General features: G+C 46.7%; 8 protein-coding genes across 8 annotated transcripts; 4 read left to right on the forward strand and 4 right to left on the reverse strand.

The window, feature by feature from the left end:
- Positions 1–236: 236 nt before the first annotated feature.
- Positions 237–2,885, reverse strand: EYB26_006672 (uncharacterized protein; the record flags this gene model as incomplete). The annotated part of the gene is made up of 3 exons (XM_054265948.1): positions 237–642; positions 722–2,753; positions 2,819–2,885. 3 exons carry the CDS (start codon positions 2,883–2,885, stop codon positions 237–239), a joined length of 2,505 nt encoding a protein of 834 aa, XP_054121923.1.
- Positions 2,886–4,015: 1,130 nt separating this feature from the next.
- EYB26_006673 (uncharacterized protein) lies at positions 4,016–6,109 on the forward strand (the record flags this gene model as incomplete). Its single annotated transcript, XM_054265949.1, has 7 exons — positions 4,016–4,226; positions 4,299–4,517; positions 4,579–4,840; positions 4,931–5,200; positions 5,283–5,590; positions 5,650–5,880; positions 5,982–6,109. The coding sequence occupies 7 exons, from the start codon at positions 4,016–4,018 to the stop codon at positions 6,107–6,109; spliced, it is 1,629 nt and encodes a 542-aa protein (XP_054121924.1).
- A 1,071-nt stretch (positions 6,110–7,180) lies between these two features.
- EYB26_006674 (uncharacterized protein) lies at positions 7,181–7,864 on the forward strand (the record flags this gene model as incomplete). Its single annotated transcript, XM_054265950.1, has 1 exon — positions 7,181–7,864. The coding sequence occupies one exon, from the start codon at positions 7,181–7,183 to the stop codon at positions 7,862–7,864; it is 684 nt and encodes a 227-aa protein (XP_054121925.1).
- Positions 7,865–8,825: 961 nt separating this feature from the next.
- Positions 8,826–10,415, reverse strand: EYB26_006675 (uncharacterized protein; the record flags this gene model as incomplete). The annotated part of the gene is made up of 3 exons (XM_054265951.1): positions 8,826–9,269; positions 9,344–9,653; positions 9,721–10,415. The coding sequence occupies 3 exons, from the start codon at positions 10,413–10,415 to the stop codon at positions 8,826–8,828; spliced, it is 1,449 nt and encodes a 482-aa protein (XP_054121926.1).
- A 1,740-nt stretch (positions 10,416–12,155) lies between these two features.
- Positions 12,156–13,466, reverse strand: EYB26_006676 (uncharacterized protein; the record flags this gene model as incomplete). Its single annotated transcript, XM_054265952.1, has 4 exons — positions 12,156–12,542; positions 12,623–12,836; positions 12,940–13,226; positions 13,299–13,466. The coding sequence occupies 4 exons, from the start codon at positions 13,464–13,466 to the stop codon at positions 12,156–12,158; spliced, it is 1,056 nt and encodes a 351-aa protein (XP_054121927.1).
- Positions 13,467–15,548: 2,082 nt separating this feature from the next.
- Positions 15,549–17,116, reverse strand: EYB26_006677 (uncharacterized protein; the record flags this gene model as incomplete). The annotated part of the gene is made up of 5 exons (XM_054265953.1): positions 15,549–15,784; positions 15,850–15,977; positions 16,047–16,421; positions 16,539–16,933; positions 17,012–17,116. 5 exons carry the CDS (start codon positions 17,114–17,116, stop codon positions 15,549–15,551), a joined length of 1,239 nt encoding a protein of 412 aa, XP_054121928.1.
- Positions 17,117–17,842: 726 nt separating this feature from the next.
- Positions 17,843–19,788, forward strand: EYB26_006678 (uncharacterized protein; the record flags this gene model as incomplete). Its single annotated transcript, XM_054265954.1, has 7 exons — positions 17,843–18,012; positions 18,079–18,172; positions 18,249–18,373; positions 18,433–18,591; positions 18,666–19,035; positions 19,114–19,521; positions 19,588–19,788. 7 exons carry the CDS (start codon positions 17,843–17,845, stop codon positions 19,786–19,788), a joined length of 1,527 nt encoding a protein of 508 aa, XP_054121929.1.
- Positions 19,789–20,755: 967 nt separating this feature from the next.
- On the forward strand, positions 20,756–21,532 carry EYB26_006679 (uncharacterized protein; the record flags this gene model as incomplete). The annotated part of the gene is made up of 1 exon (XM_054265955.1): positions 20,756–21,532. One exon carries the CDS (start codon positions 20,756–20,758, stop codon positions 21,530–21,532), a length of 777 nt encoding a protein of 258 aa, XP_054121930.1.
- Between the last annotated feature and the right edge of the window lie 765 nt (positions 21,533–22,297).

Below are 22,297 nucleotides of genomic sequence, written 5' to 3' on the forward strand. Positions count from 1 at the left end.
TTCTGAGAGAGCTATTTAGATCGTAGGCTTGGGTTACGATTTAATAACTTCTAGATCCTTTCATGACAGCCGATCTGGATCCTGTGGGGTAAATCCCCATTTTCTCACAGCCTTATGGTTCAACGAAAGAATTACTGGCAGAGGATTCTTGAAGGTGTATTCATCCAGATAAATTGTACGAAAGGCCTCGTCATATCGTCTAAACGAATCTATCTGTATCCAAGTCTCGTAGCAAATTACAACCCCAACCAATATCTCGTCTCGGGTACCGTTAGTGCTGCTTTCCCAAGTATATCCACACTCGACGCTCCCACCAGGACCTCATAAACTCCCTTCTCACTTTTCCACATACTCTCAATCTCATCCCAGAAACTGGTAGCATATCTGTCAACCGCTATTCTTACTGTTTTTTCTTCTCCTGGTTCGAGAAACACTTTTTCAAATCCATGTAGTTCCTTGATTGGCCGCGGTGTGGGCGAGTTGGGTGCAGATATGTAGAGTTGCAGGATTTGGGCGCCGGCTCGTTGGCCGGTATTTTTGAGGTAAAACTCCACGATGCTGGGTTGTTCAGAGTCAAATGTTTCTGGTGTAATTGTAACAGTCGGCGATGTGAGTTCAAATGTGGTGTAGGAGAGACCGTGACTAAAAAAAAAACGTCCCAGAATTAGTGAAAATTAGTGAAAACAAAGCACTTAAAGCAGAAGTAGACAGATGAGCTCACCCAAATGGAAACAACACATCCCTCCCAGTTGCTTCATAAAACTTGTATCCAACATAAACATCTTCGCTGTAAAGTACTCTACCTCCAACGCTCGCAAAACTCAAATAAGCAGGATTATGGTTAACATGCACAGGCCACGAGAGGGGAAGTCTTGCGCAAGGGTTGACATCGCCAAACAATACATCTGCAATTCCATGGCCGGTCTCATTCCCGCCATACCACGCTTGAACAATACATGAAGCTTCGTTGGCCCATGGCATAGTAATGGGCGTACCGGATTGATTGACAATGATGGCTCTGCCTTGAGTTGCGGCGAGTACCTTTGTAATCATCTCGTCGACTCCCGGTGGAAGATCCATGTGTGGTCGATCGAAGCCCTCGGATTCCCATTCCCCGCTGAGGCCGGTGCAGATCACTGTATAATCAGAACTAGCAGCGGCCTGCACGGCATCATTAATCATTTGATTCGCATCCATGCGTAGACAGGCACCAAGATGTGCTGCTCCACCGCCAAAATTTACCATGCCAATTGTTTCCATGGTTGTGGTGTTGGCAGAGCCAAACTCAATGCGCAGCTTGTACTTTTGATGTTTGACAAGCAGTTTTGAGCCAGTCATTTGCACTGTACCCTTACCAAAGAATGAAGTACCCCGAGTTTGCTTGGATGTATTGTCGATAACCAGCTCGTCGTCAATATAAAGGTTCGCGGTCCCGAAAACACTTAAGCCGAAATCCCATGTACCTGAGACGTCGGGTCTAAACTCTCCAACTAGCGATGCCCAGAATAAGGCGCGATTTAGTTCTGGGATTTCGTTGTAATCCATAAGCTGAAAGGCTGTGCTGGCGATAGACTCCGTGCCAAGCAGTTTTCTGTCTGTTATAGTAGGAGGCTCGTTGTAGAAGTGCATGACGGCGCCGCTTAGCATACGGTGGATGACTGGCAACATGTTGTGCGCGTAAGCTCCGACTTCGTATGTGACTTCAACATCGTTGGGAAGAACCTCAGTAATCGCATCATACAGCGAGACTGAGTAATATGGAAGGAGAGCTGCACTTCCTCCACCGCAAATTTGCAGATGCTTCATATGGGAACCAATTAGGGCTATCTTCCTGATATTCTTTGATAGAGGCAAGATACTTTGCTCATTCTTCAACAAAACGACGCTGTTAGAGCATAATGTACGATTGAGCTTTCGGTCTTCCGGAAAGTCACGGCCTTGTTCAACAGGGGAGACTTTGGTCTGACTAGCTCTCTTCACAAAGTTTAGTACATTGCGAGACCGCGCATCGATTGTCGACTGCTTGATGAGACGCGCTTGGACTGCAGAATCGATGTATTTCCCACGGTATCTCGAGACCCCAGGCATCTCAAGGTCAACTCCTGCTAGCATGGAGTCTATTGTCGTGTATGTTCCATACCAATCACTCATAATAAGCGGCTGCCACTGCCACTCATTCCTCACTACACCTTCCAACAGCTCTCGGTTATCCGCTACATGCTTCCCATTAATTTTATTATAGGAAGTCATCATTGCTCCCGGTTTTGCATCCCTCGCAACGATTTGGAACGGCCGCAAATACACCTCCCTCAACGCACGTGGAGTAATCAAACAATCCACCGCCCTCCTTTCATGTTCCTGATCATTCCCCACAAAATGTTTAACGGTCGATATTACCCCGGATCCGTCTTGCTCGCATCCTATAATCATCGCCGCAGCCAACTTACCGGATAAATGCGAATCTTCAGCAAAGGACTCAAACCCACGACCACCAAGAGGAGAGCGTTGTATGTTGACAGTTGGCCCTAGCCAGCAATGGGCTCCCTTGGCGAGGCATTCTTGGCCGAGTAAGTTGCCGGCTTGCCGAAGTAAGGATTTGTCCCATGTTGCCCCTAGGGCTGTGCCACAGGGAATGCACGCGGCAGGTACGCCAGCGAAGAATTTGGTGCCTCTGATGCCGTTCGGACCGTCGGTAACTCGGATGGGAGGGATGTTATGCGCGGGGATGGGGTGAGTGTGCCAGAAGTCCGTTCCTGGTGGATTTTTTTTTCTTAGTCCAATGTATCAAAGCTAGAGTTGTGAGTGATGATCGAATTACCAGACAGAAGTGCAATTTTGTCATTTTGCCTCAATTTGGCCAGGACAGCGTCCACATCAAATGTCATTGTGGGCGTTGTATATTGGGTGACTTAGGTATTGAAGCTACTTCAACAGTGTATGACCCTGAGGCATATGAAGCATACCAAGGAACGGTTTTTGTAACTCGATGTTACTACCTAGGTAATATCCGGGGCCGAATTTGATATTTTAATGAGTAACTCGAAAATACTTTTTTCGCAACGAACATCCAGTTGGGGACTCTGTCTCTGAATCGACATGTCTCGCCTTAAATTTCAGTGGCATTTTCACATCGTGTTGATGAAAGACAAGGATTTGGCCTCACTCAACAGATAGTACAGATTGTAAATCGGGGAGCCTCCCCATCCCCGCCTTCTCTATCCTTGTCAACCAGAAAACATGACCTACTACTTGGCAAGTAGTACTTGCCTGCCCGCCGAATCAAACCAGCCTATCGGAAAAGGGCGCTTCTCTTTCAATAGACGATTTCCGGCTGTCACATTATGGTTTCATGAATTTATCCAGTAGTGCCGAAACTATTTTGTATTTTTTTTAAAGATTTCTTAGTTGACGAATAACGATGTCGGGGAGTCTCCCCGAACTTACATGCGGGGGCGAGACTTCTCCAAGAAAACCCTAAATCTTGGCTTGATTCTGGGGTCCCATTCACCAGGTTTTTTGAATGGGGATTTCCTTGGCGTGGGGGTTAAATCTGGAGAAAAGTTCCTTCTGAACAAAATATTCTACATAGTTCACGGTATTGGGCAAGAAGAATGCAAAGGCCGCCTGAACTTTGACCTGGTCAACTCAGATGTCGGTTTGCAAAATCAGCAAATCATTCGTTGAATGGCTAATATATCGTTTAGCAAGCGGTCGAACCCGCTTGGCAGCTGGTCATTCCTTCCTCTAAATGGGAGAATTGTGACCCTAAGTTATACAGCTTCGAAGTGCAGCAGGGGCCGTCATCGTTTAGGGAAACTGTAACTTCAAAACATGGAAAAACGGGAGAAGGTATTTAGCCACCGGAAGCTATCGTTTACGGTAATACCGCTGAACATCAAAGCCTCCGTCTTATAAAGAGGACATGCTCTCCCTTGATCGAGTCCCACCTGCCGATCCCAAACATCATCCATCTTGACATAAAACATACCAACCTTCATATGTAATAGGAATCACAATGGTCGCCATCAGTAAACAGCGACAAGAGGATGTCTCTGACCCCATGCTCACTGGTCTCCTCAAGGACGACCATACCCCATGGTACCGCAAGCGGAACCTTCGCTCCCTATATCTGATTCTTTTCCCTGCCTCGATGGGAATTGAGATTACGTCTGGCTTTGATTCACAGATTATCAATACGGTGCAGATTGTACCCTCGTGGAACAAGTGTAAGTCTTGCGTTGTCTTTCCGTTGAACCCCGCGGGATTGCTACTGAGACTGATGGTGGTGGCATGACTAGACTTTGGCTCTCCAACGGGCAATATCAAAAATGGAATTCCGGAATATGCGATTGATCCTTCATTGAAAGGATTCCTTGGAGCTGCATATTCGTTGGGGGCAATCTGTGCTTTGCCGTTCATTCCCTGGGTGAACCAGCGATTTGGAAGACGATGGACTATATTTATTGGATCGATGATTAGTCTTGTCGGTGCTTTGATTCAGGGATTTTCCAACGGCGGTACGCATATACTTACTTCCCTCTTCTTCTGCCTTTTTCATGGCTAATTTCAATGTCACAGTGGCAATGTATATCATTGCCCGTCTTCTCCTCGGCTTTGGTATCCCCTTCTGCATTGTAGCAGGCTCCGCGTTGATCGGTGAACTGGGCTATCCCAAGGAACGGCCCATCCTAACGTCTCTTTTCAATTCATCGTATTTCATAGGCCAAATCGTTGCAGCCTCTGTTGGACTAGGGACGGTGACTATTGCCGGAAACTGGGCTTGGAGAATCCCTTCATTATTGCAAATTGCGCCGGCATGCATTCAAATTGCAACTGTTTTGTGAGCATTCTTCTACTCGATTTCTTTTTCTTCTTCTTCTTCTTCTTCTTTTTTGCAAAAGCAGTGATCACTGACAAAGGATATACAAAGCTTTCTGCCTGAGAGCCCCCGTTATCTCATCAGCAAAGACCGCTACGAGGAAGCCCAGGCAATCCTGGTCAAATACCATGCCGAGGGCGACGCCAATTCGCTCTTCGTCAAAGCCGAAATGGCCCAGATAGAGAAATCCATCAAACTGGAGATGGAAGATTCCAAGCAGAGCTGGCTTGATGTGTTCAAGACATCTGGGATGCGGAGGAGGTTGTTCATTACGGCTTTCTTGGGTCTGTTCACGCAGTGGAGTGGGAATACTTTGATTACGTGAGTTGAGCCTACAATCCTGGAGAAACGGAAAAAAAAAAAAAAAGGGGAAGAGAAGGCTGACTAGGATACGCTGGAATAGGTACTACTTGAGCGATATACTCAATCTCATCGGCGTCACAGACAGCGTAGTCAAATCCAAAATCAACATCGGCATCGCCTGCTGGGGTCTAGTCACCGGAACAACAGCTGCCCTGTTGGCACCACGGTTCAGACGAAGACCAGCCTATCTCTTGAGTGCTTGTAGTCTATTAACCGTCTATATCGCGTGGACCATCTCCATGGAGAGGTTCATCGATACGAAGAGCCATGCTGCTGCCATACTAACCATTTTCTTTATTTTTGCCTATTCTCCGGCTTATAATATTGGATATAATGCTTTAACGTATAGTAAGTACTCCTTCAAAGAGATTCAAAGAGAGGGGCCATGGCTGACAAACTCTCTATAGCATACCTTGTTGAAATATTCCCCTATACCAGCCGTTCGCGCGGTATCTCTTGGTTTCAATTCTACGGCCGCGGCGCAGCATTCTTTGCAACTTATACAAACCCCATCGGACTGGCACGTATTGCTTGGAAATGGCTGATAGTGTATTGCTGTTGGCTGGTCTTTGAAATTGTTTTCATTTACTTGTTTTTCCCCGAAACGGCGGGAAGGACCTTGGAAGAGCTTTCGTTTTGTGAGTGTTTTTTCTTCTTCTTCTTCTTCTTCTTCTTCTTCTTCTTCTTCTTCTTCTTCTTCTTCTCTCTCTTCTTAAGCAGATTGAACTAATGGAAGCAGTGTTCGAGGGAAAAGAAAAGGCGAATGAAGTCGCAAATGCGGCTGCGACTCAGATTTTTGAGGGCGCCGAGAAGAGAACTATGGACGCCGCGCATGTTGAGGTTGTGGATGAGAGAAGAGCTGTATAATCGATTCCATGCGTGAAATATCAGATGATATGAGTATCGTCTTTTTAGTTAGGTAGTTTTTACCTATACGGTATGAGTTTGGATTGAATTACTTGAATCGTTTATATAGTAAATCGCCAACCTCGTGCATTGAGTGGTATAGCGTGCATTACAACCATGCCTATGTTCCATCACCACGGGAACAGCAATATTAGTTACTGACAACCACAGTCGTCGCATTTTCGGCTTTTCCAAAGTTGCAAGGTATCTTCAAAGATCATCTGATCTTTGTAAAAAAAAGTTCTGAATCATCCAACGACGGGTGCATAAACTGATACTCCGTAAACGCCATTTCTCCATGAACGGATCCAAACATGGGATGAAGTAGCAGGATGTTGGCACAATACAATGTAACGTAAGTTAGTATAGATGAATTCTTATCTATACTCGAGTCATTATCGCATTGTTAGTTATCCTTGTTTGGTCGCGCTGACCAACATTCTGCCTCGCCTCTGTGACGGAAAGGGCTAGATCGGCTCAGATCCACATGATCCGGTTAAGAAAGAACAAAACACCGACATGTCTGCATGCGTCGGCAATCTCATGTACAGGTCATATGGTTAGAGCTTAAAGCCGAAAAATATAACTACATACAACCCTTGGTAGTTACCAGGCAGTTAAGTAACTACTAATGCACCCTCGTTGGCCCCTCAGCTCAACTAAGCCCCTCCACGGCACGCCTGAGGGTCAGAGCTGAGCCGTTACTAATCATGCGTTAGTAGTTAACTAACTTAGTTAACTTAGTTAACTAGTTAGTTACCTATAACTAAGTTACTTAGTTAAGATTTCCCGAGCTTTTGTTGGCGCCATCTTGGTGGTGTTGACTTGGGACCCTGACATCAGAATACGACATTGATGGAACGGTTCTATAGTTATAGCTGTTGAACTTTTGGGTGATTGTTTGAAACAGAGCCGAAGTTCTACGAGTATAAGAATGGACGTAGATTCTTCGAATTTGTATTATTATTTCTTTGTTGTAAGCATATTATTATTATTAAAGATTAAATTAACTCGCTCTTCGTCCAAGTCAACATGCGTTTCCAACCACTTAGCGTTCTGGCTATTCCCGTCGTCGTTGCTGCTGCTTCAACAAGCAACACTGCTCTGCCCTCTCTCAGAGTACCGGAGTGCCCTCGCTACGGCGTAGCCACCATCAATAAATCCGATCCGGACCGTACACCATTCCCACTCACGACAGCATCACTATGCTACAGCGCGACATCCCTTGAAATCAAATTCGAAGCCTACAACGAAACAAACTTCTACTTCAACGCTAGCCAATCAACCAACGACAATATCTGGGAATACGAAGTAATGGAAGCCTTCATCTACCACGGCACCAACGATCCAACGACCTACCTCGAGTTTGAAGTTAACCCCAACAATGCCACTTATCAAGCCTTTGTCTACAACCCTTCCAAGATTCGCGCGGCAGGTGCGCCCTTTGATCATTTCTTTATAACTGATCCGGCGGCCGACGGTTTCTCGGCCTCAACTACTTTGGACCCGGGGGCGCAGACTTGGACTTCGACGGTGCAGATTCCCATGGCTTTGTTTAATGTTGATGTGCCCAGGGGCTCGTTGTGGCGGATGAACTTCTTCCGTACGATTACTTCGCCGGATACATATCCTGATCAGATACTCGGTGCGTGGAGCCCAACTAGTCAGGCTAGCTTCCATATGACCCCGTTCTTCGGCCATGTGGTGTTCGTCTAGGCCTAGCTAGGCTCGTATTGTTGCAGTCATGATGCATACATATTAATTGTTTATATTGCTACGGTCTTGGAGAAGTTGCTACATCTTTTGTACATACTGTGAAGGCTCAAACAATAATCATATTGGCAGCTAGAATCGAGAAAACTAAGCATAGGGAAGGAAAGAAAGAAACAGGAACATGAGGCTATTCCCCAGTAGCTATATCCGTGGCGTGCTCACGTGACAGTAATAACCCTCTTCCCGCAGCCCTACCCGCGTGCTCTGGATTCACGTGGTCGGGACTACGTTTCTCCGTCTCCGCAACCGCGCGAACGTCAAACCGCACTTGCTTCCGAATAACTTCACGTCCGGCCGTCACACATACATTGAAATTTCTTTTTTTTTTTTTTTTTTTTTTTTTCAACACTGAGTTGAATAGCATATCCTACATACATGCGGTATCGGCAACCTTGTCGGGGATACCCCAGCATCGGCACATGACTCGAGTGTCCCTCGTAAGTACGACTACGTAGTACAAACTGGACCTCTAGGAGACTAGAGGAGATAAAATAGTTCAGTTTTCGATCATGTTTCCTGACGTCTCAGCTTTGGAGACAATGAACTGACGTACCCATTAGTTATACCTTGGAAGCCGCCCTTAATAACCATCAGTATAGATATATATATATAACTATATATATGTTATGTATGGATCCATGCAGATGTATTCGCTGCATGTCATAGACTTCACGAGACGACACGAAATTAGGTACATACCGATACCGTACCTACCTAGGTAACGGACGGACGGTAAAAGGAAATTTAAAATTTAATGGATGTGCAAAACTTTGGTCAAAGTATTTATGAATTTAAGAATATCCAAGAAGGGAAAAAAAAAAAAAAAAAAAAAAAAAAAAAAAAGAGAGTGAATAGGCTTGGTATCTAAAACAGTTAAACATCCACCCGCTCAAGAACACACATCCTATGAACTATACTGCCGCTGCAAAATGTCCAGCAAATCGACCATCTCATCCGGATACATCCTCTGCCTCTCCACGACCAGATCGACTAATGTATTTATATACGCATTCCCCTCGTGCAAATGCCTCACTTCTCGGAGCCGTTGCTCCGCCCAGTCACGATGGATGGGGTCTTCGGTCTCAATCATGACCATGAATATTGACCAGGGCATGCGGTGGAGGAGTTTTGGTTCGACCGAGTATTGTTTGTAGAGGAGATCCAAAAGGGTGGTGACGGCTTGGCGTTCGACGTCGTTTGGTGGCCGGGATTTGGCGTAGAAGATGCGTCGGTGGTACAGGATTTGAGCCTCAAAGGCGCACACAGATAGATAGATGGTGAATAGGGCGCGGTAGGCGAAGAGCGAGGAGGAGGTGAATCTGGCGGTTATGAACATGTCGCTGTAGAGCTGTTTCATGAAAATGTCGGTCAGTATATGTTGTGTACTATTTGATTTGAGAAAAGACAACGTCTAAGACTCACCTCTCGGATTCTCATTATTTCGGCGTACAATTTGTCTGGAGTCATCGAAGGGTCATCGCTATTCCCCAGAGCTAGCTGCCAGATCTTATTCCCGATGATGATAGAATGGTGATTAAGTTCCAGGGCTCTATGATTCTCCATGTCGTCTAATATCTGTGTCTCGGGGTATTCCTCGGCCCACAGACATCGGCCCCAGATGCGTGCACACTGATGTAAGTAATCCGGATGTAGTGCAGAATGTCCGGACTCGACTAATGTATTGTATAAAGACCCCGTAAGGCCTCGGGGATGGCCGGAAATCTCCATATATCTGTCCCCAAAGTCAATAAGACACTCAAAGAAAATGAACTGAAATAAGATTAGGGGGGACAACGTACAAAATCCAAAGCAGAAGCTGCGACGGAATAAACGACATCACATTCTTCGGTCTCAGACCCGTCGTTAATATCGTATCGGCAATATTCCTGGTCACAAAGATCTCCGGATGCGCTTTGAGCATACACCGTACGCCCTCTATATGCATTTGGAAATGTTTCACCGAGTGTCCGAAATTCCATTCATATGTGATCATGAGAAACATGACGGAAAATATCATTTCGGATTCAGATTCTAGCGCCTTTTCGACGGTTCCGGGCTCATCATCATCATCATCATTATTATTATTGGCAGCGTTTCCGTATTCTTCGAGGTATTGGCGGAATTCTTGTACCGCAAGTTCATAATGATATTGGGCGCGTCGTTTGGTTGCTTCTTTCTCCGCTGCGGATGAGAAATTTCTCTGGCGATGCATGTCACTCGCTGCGATAGCGAGCATCATGCGCATTATTATCTTGTTGGTTGCTGCGGGACCTTTGTATAGAAGCCTGAGGCTACTCCATTCCCAGTTCTTCATATAATAGAACACGACTGAGGAGGAGGGAAAATATCGAAAATAGTTTTGGTCTGCGGCGGTCATGGTAAGTGCATTGGAACAGGTTATTTCAGGACTGCTCAATTCCATGGCCCTGGGATCGAGAAGTGGGGTGATCAATTCTGATATCGGAATGGTAGGCATCGACACGCCCGAGGACATGTTCTGCAATCCTTCATTCCAGGGCCAGGGCGTCGTTGTGACTGTAGTCGTGGTGGTGGTGCTACACGCTCCTCTCCCCAACAGCTCCTTTGTCGTCCACGACGCCGATGTCGATGGCGCGCCATAATTCCGCCGTAAATATGCCAGATACCATTGGCGACTTTTTGCCGCAGGCTGTGCGTGTCGAAGTTGCAGAGTCTTGCCTGATTGTTTACTGCTGAATCCCCATTCACAGGTGATACCCAGCCTGTCGCAGCGATGGCATACAGGCCGAGTTTCGTCGCACTTCACTTTGCGTTGGCGACATGTCTGGCAGCCTATGTAATAGGCGGGTCACTCATTAACCAATGCACCGTCCGAGTATTTTCTGTGTTCATGTGGGGAAGCAAACTGCTCCTCTGCACACTGTACGGAGTACTCACCATTTTTCGATCTCGGAGCGTTTCTGCCGGACATAACTTGCTCACGGTTGTTGGATGGAGATTGAATACGTTTTGCTTAGAGGCTAGAAGGGAGAATAAGGAAGCTCTCAGGCCTCGGACATCTGCCAGTGGGGGTGATTCAATGATCGAGAGGAGTCAAAAATAAATTAATTCGTAGGCCTAGCCGACGTTGACTCTCGAGGGAGGCCGTTGACTAGTTAGCCGCCCCGGATAATGTCAGAGTGGATGAGTGGATGAGTGGATGAGTGGATTGGAGGGGGGGATTGGGGGTGGATAAATAGTTTAGTTAGTTAACTCAACTATTTAGCAGCCTGTTATCTAATTGAAATTGCTGGATGGGAAGGTTGAATGTCGCGATGTTATCTCAGATTGCCAGGCTGTGGTCAGGTGACTTGGCCTGGGGCTAGATCGAAACAGCTTTTCTGTGGTCTGAGCGCGCGACGCAGACACTTACTCGTCGTACATCGCAGTAGTATACGTACATGGTATTACGCGTACGAGGAAGTTACCAATCCACCCTGAGCAGTCGGATTTTCGTTTTCTTTTTTGCAACGGAACTTTTATAGTAGGTTAGACATATAACTCGATTTTCACGCAAAAATCGGCCCTGGTGGTTGAGCAGAGGAGGGGTGTGAAGGGACAATGATGACGGGGTATGAGGATATTACCTGTTACCGTCGACTCCTCCGTACACACTCTGTAGTACTGCCAGGAGACTAGCAGTACTACTCGATCCCCCTGGCTTGTCTCAGTGACCCTAGGCATCTCTTAGTGGTCCTTTTGCTCCATCGGCTGTGAATTCTGTGATTGGCTGCATGCAAAACCGTAGCCAATCGGATGCCCGCGATCCAAAGCCACGCTACTCCGTAGTACAGAGTGGGAGAGTCGACTCAAGTCGAGACTTGAGATGCAAAGCCCGCGAGATAGGGGGGATGGTTTACTGGGCTTGCGCTCAGACAGTCAGACTCGATATTCGAACCACACCTTTCCTTACTGGGCTAGCCAGTCTGGGAGCCTACGATAAGTAGCACTCCGGAGGACCACGCCACTCTGTAGACTAACTCTTTAGTACGGAGTATGTGCGGAGTAGCCCACGGATTACGGAGTCTGCACCCTTGGACGTTTGCTACAATTGGCCACAATGGTGGTGTTGGTGAAATAAAATAAAAAATGCATTCATGGGTATATTCAACTCGCGCCAATCGCTGAACGACAAATCATTATATACATGATGGAGACGGACACCCATAACAGAATTATTTACAGAACCTCCCACAGTGCCCGGCTCACTAGCGCTCTAGACGGATATGCGTGATTGCCTCGTTGGCTGAGGAGGAGCGACATAATTGACATGGGCAAAAGACCCCAACCGCTGTTGGCCTAGCTGGTCCTCCATTGTGGTGAAGGGATGCGATTTCGAATTCGAAAGAGTCGCATATTTGGTGGTCGGGTTTATGACTGACAGCTCTAGGGTTCCTGCTTCGGAGTCAATGTCGCGCAACGACGATTTTCGCCGTCCCTCTCGATAGGAAAGCGGATTATTCGAGGAGAAGGTATATCCAGAGGATCCTAAATCGAGATTGGGGTCCATTCTGCGCATCCAGTAGACGTGCATGCGGTCCAGGGCGGTTTTGAAGTCGTCCAGGATGACGGTGTCGCAGAGGCATTTGAATATAAATGATAACTAGCCAAGTTCCAGTTTGATCAGTAAACAATTCTCAAGATATGATATCTTTCTGTAGAGAGGTGGGAAAAAAAAAATACCTTCCAGAATGGCTCAACACCCGTCGGTAGGGCTGAGGAGAACACCCCCGTCACACTCAGAATATCGAACACGGTAAACGCCAGTGATAGACACATGGATAGCAGCATGACGCCAAATCGTGGGCTGACTTTGATGAGCTCCAGAAGGCTGAAATCGTACTGTTTTTTGATAACGTAGAATAGCGAGCACGTTGTGAATAACCACCACGGGTCACTAACAAATCCGATTAGCACGTTCCCTTTCTTTCTTTTTTTCTTTTTTCTTTTTTCTTTTTTTTCGTCTTTATTCCCACACCAACGGAATCGAGAAGTCATACCGAAATAGAGGCTCGAGTGGCCTCGTCTTCAGGAATACCTGATTAATATTATTGAAATAGGTGAAATTCGCATAAATCTCCAGAACCCAGTACGGCTGCACTAGGATGACGCTAATAATGTAAAATCGAGAGACGTTCGGGGACAGAAACGGTCGGTTCTTCATCCAGGCAATCACATTGTGCAGACTCCAGGAGACGTTTAATCCGATCGCCGTCACCGACAGATACCATCCGTACGCGGGCTCGTGTGCGAAAATCCAGGTTCCGTGGAACATGGCCAGAAACAGCTGTTTTTCCCCTAGTTATCAGTATTCTTGAACTGCATCGCCTCTTGTATCTTCAGGTGTTTGTGTGCTCACCTCGGCGAGAATCAACTTGTGTAGCAGAACCCTCCTTCGCATGTTGGCGATGGTAATGGCAAACATCACCAACAGCGCTCCTACCAACAACCCCTGCCCCCATGCCTCGAGCACGAGGGCGTCGGCCTGCGTGGGCCGAGTAACCCTTTCTGATTCCGGTACTCCCATCTTGGGTATATCGTACTATACACTAGGCATAATGATATGACAGCCGATGGATCGGATAGTATTGGACCAGGAAGCGCGATCGTCGTTGGAATATATATATATGTGTGTGTGTGTGTGTGTGTGTGTATATACACCTATATGTATATCGTATATTGTTCAGATAATAGTCGGAATCGTGATAGATATCAAGTCTTTTGTTTCATGACTTTTCCGAAAATGGTTTTCTTTTCGTTGCGAAAGTCAACGGGCAACAATGTCGCTTTGTCGAAACTGTACTGTATGACTCGACAAATGTTTCAAGATGCCGCTAAATCTTTATAACAATCGCTTCACAGGAAAAACGAGTCTTCGCTCAATATGCAAAACAAAAAAAAGCCCAAGTTCCGAATGCACGATGACGGGGTCAATGAACTAGTATTATAATCCGGGGAAAGCTGGGGGGGGGGGGAGTCGGTTGGGTGACTCTCCTCTTTTTGCCTCAAACTAACTACGAAGCACACTACGTAAAACTAAAAATTCGCACATAGACTTTTTCAACATCTCGCTAAGCTAGCACCAAACCTTATACGAGTTCCAAAACTCGCTGCCATTTGGAAAGTTTGAACGAGGAAAAATCGCCGAAGTTTGCTCCAGCGAACCCAAACTTCGCAGAGTTTATGGGGAACGGAGTTGGATCCATATCCGGCCGATTTAATAAATTAATATGGCTAGTGAAATCTTAAATGATCGCCTCTCCCAACGCACTTGTGGCAAGGGAAGGCATCTGATTCGCCTTGTGAGTCAGGACCGAGGTCAATGCACGGAAATGATTCAAAGGATCAGGACTCGAGAACGTCAGAAGTAAACAGACGGAAAGAAAATACTGCATTTTTTTTATCAGGTGCCGGCTAAAATCTTTCTTGCACAGATACTCCCGTATAAAGGATCCGTGGTTGGTGGGCGCACGGGAGCGTTTCTTGAACAGGGAAGAATTGCCTGGGTGGTGATGCGGTGGCGACTCGCGTCTCAACGGGGCCACATAACTACCGTGTATGAGGTACGCAATCCAGACCGACGCCACCTCGTGGCCCTGTCGGCGTCAACGGTCCAATCCCTCGCGCGACATTTGTTGCACTGCGAAGCGAGACGAATCAGATGCTGCGGGGTACGCGTATTTGCTAATCCGCGAGTGGTTTAGTGACTGTGCTTAGCTTTTCAATTTTCCGTTTCTTTGTCAGCCCAGCCAGTCACGGAGCGTCGGCTACTTTACCCGCCGCCACATCGAGCGTTGGTCGTCGGCATTTGGCTTGTCCAGGGTCTGCCGAGTCTCTACGTACTACTATAGTCCATACTCCATACTACATAGTAGTAAATTAGGACTTAGGTAGTGCCCTGCCGTTTTAGCCATACTACGTACTAGGAACTAACTAGTCGGTCGGTTTATCATCCGGACTCTAGCATGATCGTACCACAGGGAGAGGCGCATTTTCCAAGAGATGAACACGCCATACTATCGGTTATAGTCGCGGAGTATACGTACTACGTACATAACTACCTAGTAACCTAGTACTACTACTACTACTGTATGTGGAAGTCCGGCCACGCTAAATCTGCACTAGGGTTAGGGCACTAGCATTAGGGTTCGTAGGGTTATTTATAATGGAGAATCTTAGGTCCCGCAGTAGCGTATCGTCGCAAGGAAGCCCGGACGCCTCCCATTCGTTCATGGAGGACCCGAATTTTGCCATCAGAAAACGACCCCAGATTTCCTCGGAGACGGATGCAACTACCACGACAGATGTATAGTGTGTTGGGACATCGGTTCAGGCAAGTGGTCGAAGTATTCCTTCAATTTCATTCAAGAAATTGCTATCCTGGTCTGATTCCCGTTTGTGAACTGTCCGTCCATTCCGTCCTCCATCGGATCTACGGATATATAAAATCCCTATCATGTACAGACGGTTAGGTCCCACCAGGTCTGGTCTATACACAGCATTCCTAGGTACATGCCTCAAAAGTCAAATAAATATTAGACTTTGCTAGGTTGCTTCTAGCAGTCCATCCATGGATATATATTATAGACGCCATAAGGGCCACCGATATTTATTTATCGCTCTCAATTGCCTCCTTCCATTGCTCCCGCGCCTGCTGCAAAAGACCCGCATCAGCCAACATCTCCCAGCCGGTCAAGGCAAGACCCTTTCCGACAATGATAGCTTCGCCGTGTGCAGCGTCGGTTCCCGCCTCAGCGGTAAAAGACGGGTGATGGGGATATGCGCCCGGCACGCCGCGAATAGAGAACACGCTGTGCAGAGTTGGGACGACGTAGCTCACGTTACCTGTATTTCTTGTTAGACTTTTGGGTAATAATATTTTGAAGGAGGTAGGTTGGGGTGCAACAAACCGATATCCGATGAAGCGGTCGCGACTTGCTCGACCTTCTTTATGATGGAACGGTCGTAAAGACTCATGTTCTTTTTGTATCGTTCACACAGTGTATCGTTTAGCTTCATGTCTGTGTATAAACTGTCTCTGTAATCGCAATGTCTTGTTAGCATCTTCCATCGTATCCGTAGCTATAGAGGAGAATAGGGGACATACTCTTCCATCTTAACCTCACATCCCGTCGCCAACGCACCGGCTTCAATGCAACTCCGCACACGGGCTGTAAGCTTATTCAAACCCTTCAATGTCGGACTTCGCACTTGCCAATATGCCTTTGTGGAGGAAGGAATGACATTGGCCACCTTGGGTGTGTCGAGGAAAGCGCAGTGAATACGCTCGTCGGGCAGAATCTGCTGTCGTAGGATGGCCACGTTATTGTAGGATGCTACCAAGGCGTCGAGAGCGTTAATGCCGTCCCATGGGTTACCACCGGCGTGCGCATTTTTGCCTGTAAACTCGACCTGGATCTGTTTGCGGGCATTGAAGAGTACGCCTGCAACACCATCGCCTAATATGGATGGGCCGCCGTGACTGCCATCGTGTGTCAGTGAACGATGACACGGGATTGCTTTTTTTTATCTTTTCTGTTTTTTTCTTTTCTTTTTTTTTTTTTTTTCTCGTTTCTTTTTCGGGGAAAAGGCAACTCACGCCATCAACGAAATATCAACTCCCTTATAAGCTCCATTATCAATCAACTGCGCTTTTCCGCCGCCATTCTCTTCGGCGGGAGTTCCGAGGAGTTGGGTGCGTCCCGGGATACCGAACTTCTTCAACGCGGCGGACAACGCCAAAAATGCGGCGATGCTACTCGTGGCAATCAAGTTGTGACCGCAGGCATGGCCCATATCTGGTAAAGCATCATATTCCGCATTAAAGTTAATAAGAGGGCCTTCTTCGGGGTCACCGCTGCTACTGCGCGCTTCAAAGGAGGTCTCTAAACCAAAGGCATGGCGAGTCACTTGAAAGCCTTGAGACTCCAGGAAATTGCAGATTGTGTCGTGAGCATGATGTTCTTCGTAGGCAAGCTCGGGGTTAGACCAGATCTAAGACAAAATAATTAGTCTTGGGTTTTGTGTCTTGTATTTTGTCAAGACGGTTGTAGGTGCTTGTCAAGAACTTACCTGTCTATTTACTTCGCGCAGTTCGGTCTGTAGTGCTTCAACGGCAGAGTCAACAACTGCCTTTACTTCATTGATATCGATCTCGGAAAGTGTTGCCGAAGGCATTTTGGAAAGATACCAAGACAAATTAACCTTAAGAATTGACAGCTGATAGTGAAAATCTTATGAGCAAGGGGCGGAGAAAAAGGTTGCACCATATCCCTGCACTGCACAACAGCCATCTTATATAGATAAGACCCCCAAAAACAGCCGAGGCATCGTCGTCTAACGTCGTCTAATATCCACCCAAATATATGGCTGTGAACCCTGATAACGCTTTTAAATCCACTTACACTATATTTTATCTCTACTTATGACACTCGTTATACAGTCAAAGCTGCTATCAACACACAAATTGAAGCATTTTCTCCAAGCATTCCCCGTCGATCATCTGTGCCGCATAAAATCGCCAAGCGTCAAATTGCCGACGTGCATGCAGCTCTGCCGATGGGCCAATCAGCGGCGCGATTCTGCCGATGCAGTGGGGATATATCGGGGCAACAGATATCGCCTCAATATAGGAGAGAAAGGTTGGCCCCCATTGGCTCGAGCTTATCCTGGCAAACCTTGGGTAGACTTGCAGTCGAGATAACCTCGATTACAATGCCATTGAACATACGTTATTCATTGTCTAAGGAGCATACTGGAATGTTGTATATAATTGATGATGTTGTCCATGCATTGATCGGTTCTGTCTTCCGTCAAACGTCCACAATCAAGTCCAAGACTTATACTCCTTTTTCACCTTGATTGAGAGATCCTTGGAAAGGAGAAAGTCCAGTGTCAACAAACATGGAGAAGGTCCACGAGCTGCCGTCTGAGACGACGCAGATCTCCGACCTCAAAGACATGGCCGCCAGCGAGATGGCCACCGACGGCAAGGACATTGACTTGGGCCAGATCCTACAGGTTGAGACCTCGCCGGAATTGGAACGAAGGGTTCTCATGAAGATCGACTATATGTCAGTTCACTCCCGTCGTCGATCTATACAAGTTCGATTTTGCTAACGGATGATGTAATCATATAGTATGATCCCCCTCATGGGCGTTTGTTATATGCTGCAATTTATGGACAAGCTCGCTTTGAGCCAGGCCACTCTATTCGGCATCCGTCAAGACTTGGTATGATAAACTTCCTTCTTCCCCTCCCCCTCCTGATCGATTGGTTATAGGCTAACGGGTGAGTGATGTCATATAGCACCTCCATGGCACGCAATATGCGTGGGCATCCGCTGTATTCTACTTTGGTTACTTGCTCTGGAGTTGGCCAACCACATACCTGATCGTCCGATTGCCCTTGGGAAAATATTTGTCTGCCTCGGTGTACGTTTCTTCCTATCATACCCTACAGAGAATATCTGTGTGGTCCTAACGAACGGTAGCTTTATCTGGGGAGGTGTTCTCATGTGCCATGCGGCATGCAAGAACTTTGGTGGCTTGATGGCTGCCCGATTCTTCCTCGGAGTGGGTGAAGCTGCCATTGCTCCAGGTTTTGCCTTGCTCATCGGCATGTTTTATAAGAGAGAGGAGCAGCCAATGAGGTAGGTTATATTACGTTCCCATTTAGCATTCGGATTTGTGACGCACGTTTCTAACCATCAACCAACAACAACAGACAAGCAGCCTGGTGGGTCGGAAACTGTGTCGCCAACGCAATCGGCGGTTTCACCGGTTACGGCATTGGTCACATCCACACGTCCAATATTGTCCCCTGGCAATACATCTTTTTGATTCTCGGAGCCGTGACTTCAGCCTACGCATTCGTTCTTGTTCTCTTCCTCCCAGATTCCCCGTCCAACGCCAAGTTTTTGACTGCCCAAGAACGAAAGATCGCCATTCACCGCACATTGGAAAACAAGACCGGTATTTTGGATGCTGGAAAGTTTCATGGCAAGCAAGTTTTGCTTGCATTGAAGGATCCCCAGGCATGGCTCCTGGTTTCTTATACCTTCTGCGTAAACTTGTGTAATGGAGGTATCACCACTGTAAGTTCTATTTCCCGCCCTTCCCCATCATAGATTTGTGTATTCAGTACATGGAGGAATACTAACAAACGCGCACAGTTCTCCGCCATCATCGCCACAGGTTTCGGCTACCCCGCATTCAAGATCCTCCTCATCTCCATGCCTTCCGGTGTCGCCCAGCTCATCTTCCTTTTCTTAACGTCTGGCTTCGCCACCTACGTGAAATCCACACGTATCATCATGATGATTGTCAACTGCCTCGTCTCCATGGTTGGATACCTTCTCGTTTACCGCCTTAGCAACGACGCTCGAGTCGCCAAGATGACTGGTCTCTGTCTCGGTGCAGTCTTTGCTGCCAACATTCCCCTGTCGCTGAGTTTGATTACTTCGAATGTGGGCGGTATGACCAAGAAGAGTACCGTTAGCGCCATGCTGTTCATTGCTTACTGTCTTGGTAACATCGTCGGACCTCAATTCTACTTGGCGTCTGAGGAGCCTACTTATGATGTTTGTCCCCCCCCCCCCTCTTGTCTCATCATTTCCGTGGAAGTAAAATACTGACAAGCAATATAGACTGGTATGCGATCTGCTATTGTTGGCCTGTGTCTAGGTATTGGCTCTCTTATGGGTCTGTACGTTTACTATTCTTGGGAGAACAAACGACGAGACCGACTATATGGATCTCCTGATACATTGACCGCTGATCAGGAGTTGCAGTTGGAGCTCCTCAACGTGACTGACCAGGAGAACAAGTCTTTCCGCTACGTTCTGTAAATAGGGGTGTTTTTTTTTCTCTTTTGTTCTACGCTTCTAATGTATAGCTACCATAGCACGGCGCTCCACCTAGTGTGATTGGAGATGCAATTGACACTTTAATTGAAGGATATTGAGTTATGTTTGATAGCCTAGCCATTCCTCACTAATCTACATATTTTTTTTTTTAAATTCCTTAAAAGTGAAGAGAATCTTTTCAACTATGTAGCACTCATGGTCCTTTCTTGAATAATTAAAAATTAGAAGACGAGCTGAATTTTCGTGTTAGCGTTGAACAGTCCTGAGCTTCATTTCAAAATATCAACTGTCTTCACTCTCAGGTCGCTCAAATGAAATAACCCAGACCTATCAATACGTTCAAGGCAAGTGACAATAACAGACAGAAGAGTGGAATGATTTTAACTAGATCTTTGTCCAGTGGGGAGATATAAAAGATTGACGTTTGATACCTCTATTGACTACACAATGAAGATCAACATGAAGAGACAGTCCTGGGTTCTGATCCTCAATGTGAGAGCACGTAAAAGTTGTCTGTAATCACCGAGGAGCTATATCAAGGTTCGATTCGATTGTTTGCAATTACAGGCGCTTGTTTAGTACTCCAGATATTGTGCTTGAGATCTACTTTTATGATATAAAATCTCGGATTGGCCCGCTACGCACAACAACGAATGTTTGCCCTAATTGCCCGACAAACAGTCGTTGATTGCTCGAACTTTCCCTTTTTGGTTGTTTGCACTTATTGACTTCGAGAAAAGGCAATTTTTTTCTCTTCATGTCAAATAGTTCGCCTGCTATATAAAGCTTAGTGTGGTCTGGGTCAAAGGATATAAAATCGCTTGCTGGCAAGGAGTCTTTTCTTTTTTTAACATCGACACCACACGTATCTCAGAGAGATCCGCAAAAGCTCATCCTGCCTCTATATCCTCTTTTCTCAATCACCTCAAACCAGACGACGCGGGCGGACATGGCCTCCCAATCGCAATCTTCAGCTCAGGATCAAGAAGTAAAGGAGCTATGCGTCATGTGCAACAACAGCCCAGCTCGGCGCTGTGGACGTTGTCGCAGCGTCTTCTACTGCTCCAAAGATTGTCAAAAGCATGACTTCTCTACTCACAAATTCCTCTGCAAAGAGTATTCGGAACAGTATCCACGACCTTCGCCAGATCACAAGCGTGCAATACTCTTTCCAGCCGACAAAAACAAGCCGCGCATGATTTGGATGCAGTTTAAGTCTGGGTATGATAGTGGTTATTACTTCAGAACACCGGACTATAGTTGGATTGGAAACGCTATGCCAGGGTTCAGATACGTCGAAGTCAACAAAGTACGGGGCAGAAGGCTTGGCCGTGGGTTCTCACCAGGCTCCCGCGAGAAGCAAGATGGCTACTGCATCAAATTTATGTTCCGTGATAACTACCTCGTTGACGGCTCATTTACTAACCGTAGTATTGAGGCGTGTGTTAGGCCATGGGGACCACTTAGACGTGTACCTCATGGCCCAGTGGTCGTAAGCAGAACAGTGCCAGATGCATTGGATAGAACATTGTTTGGCGAGGACGTTGACGATGTTACACTGGCCGATTTTCGACATGCCATCAACCATTTGTGGAGCTACTACGGCACAGCACGCGAAAAGTTTTCTGAATCATCGCCTCTTCCTCCTTTTCCCTTTGCTCGTGCTCCACCGCCTGCTCCGGCACCTGCTGACGAGGACACCGAGATTACGCCCTCACAGGGCTGAACGGCGATGCGATACTCAGCATACAGGACTGTAACGAGGTTGGGAATTTGCATTCTGAAACACCCGATTGGGCTATCTTTGCTATTCGTTAAGACGGGAACGACTCCATCTTTGGGAGTTTGACGGCGATATGCTGTGCATTACACTGAATGGTGCGATGGGGTTTGGATCTGCGAACAATTTGGTACACGAGGCCATGATTTGTGCCAGTACGTTACTCGAGATCATATGGGGAAAGGGAAAACGGGGCTACTTGAAAGGTTCAAATACTTCGTCCACTGAGAATGAGCAAGCTGCTTCATGATTCATTGCAATAGGTAGCTTTTCACAACTAATGAAATGACTCTTGGAATTTCGTCTTCTTTCCCGTTTTTCAATATGAGTTTTGTACAACTGTACAACGTCTAGAGATTCAAAGTTCTACTAGTAGATTCTCTCTTATGACTCAAAACAAACGAAGGAGAATGAATAGAACAGACAAATTGTCACATCTCGACCAGAATTCCAAATAGTTTCCATTCCAGTCTCTCTTTCAGTGGCTAGGAGCAATATGTTATCCACCGACGGATTCAGATGGGGGAGCTGAAACCTTGGATGATGAAGTTGAAGCTATCCATGGTACACGGGAATATCTCCGCTATCGCCGGAAAATATCTCAGCCTTATCTCCCCTTCACAGATCTAACCAATCGGAGACTCTCTGCCGGGCACCAAGCTCTCTGATTGGTTCATATATTCAACGATTGAGCAACAGCAGAAACACAAT

This window comes from Talaromyces marneffei, chromosome 5 (assembly GCF_009556855.1).
Source record: "Talaromyces marneffei chromosome 5, complete sequence".
Lineage (NCBI taxonomy): Eukaryota > Fungi > Ascomycota > Eurotiomycetes > Eurotiales > Trichocomaceae > Talaromyces > Talaromyces marneffei.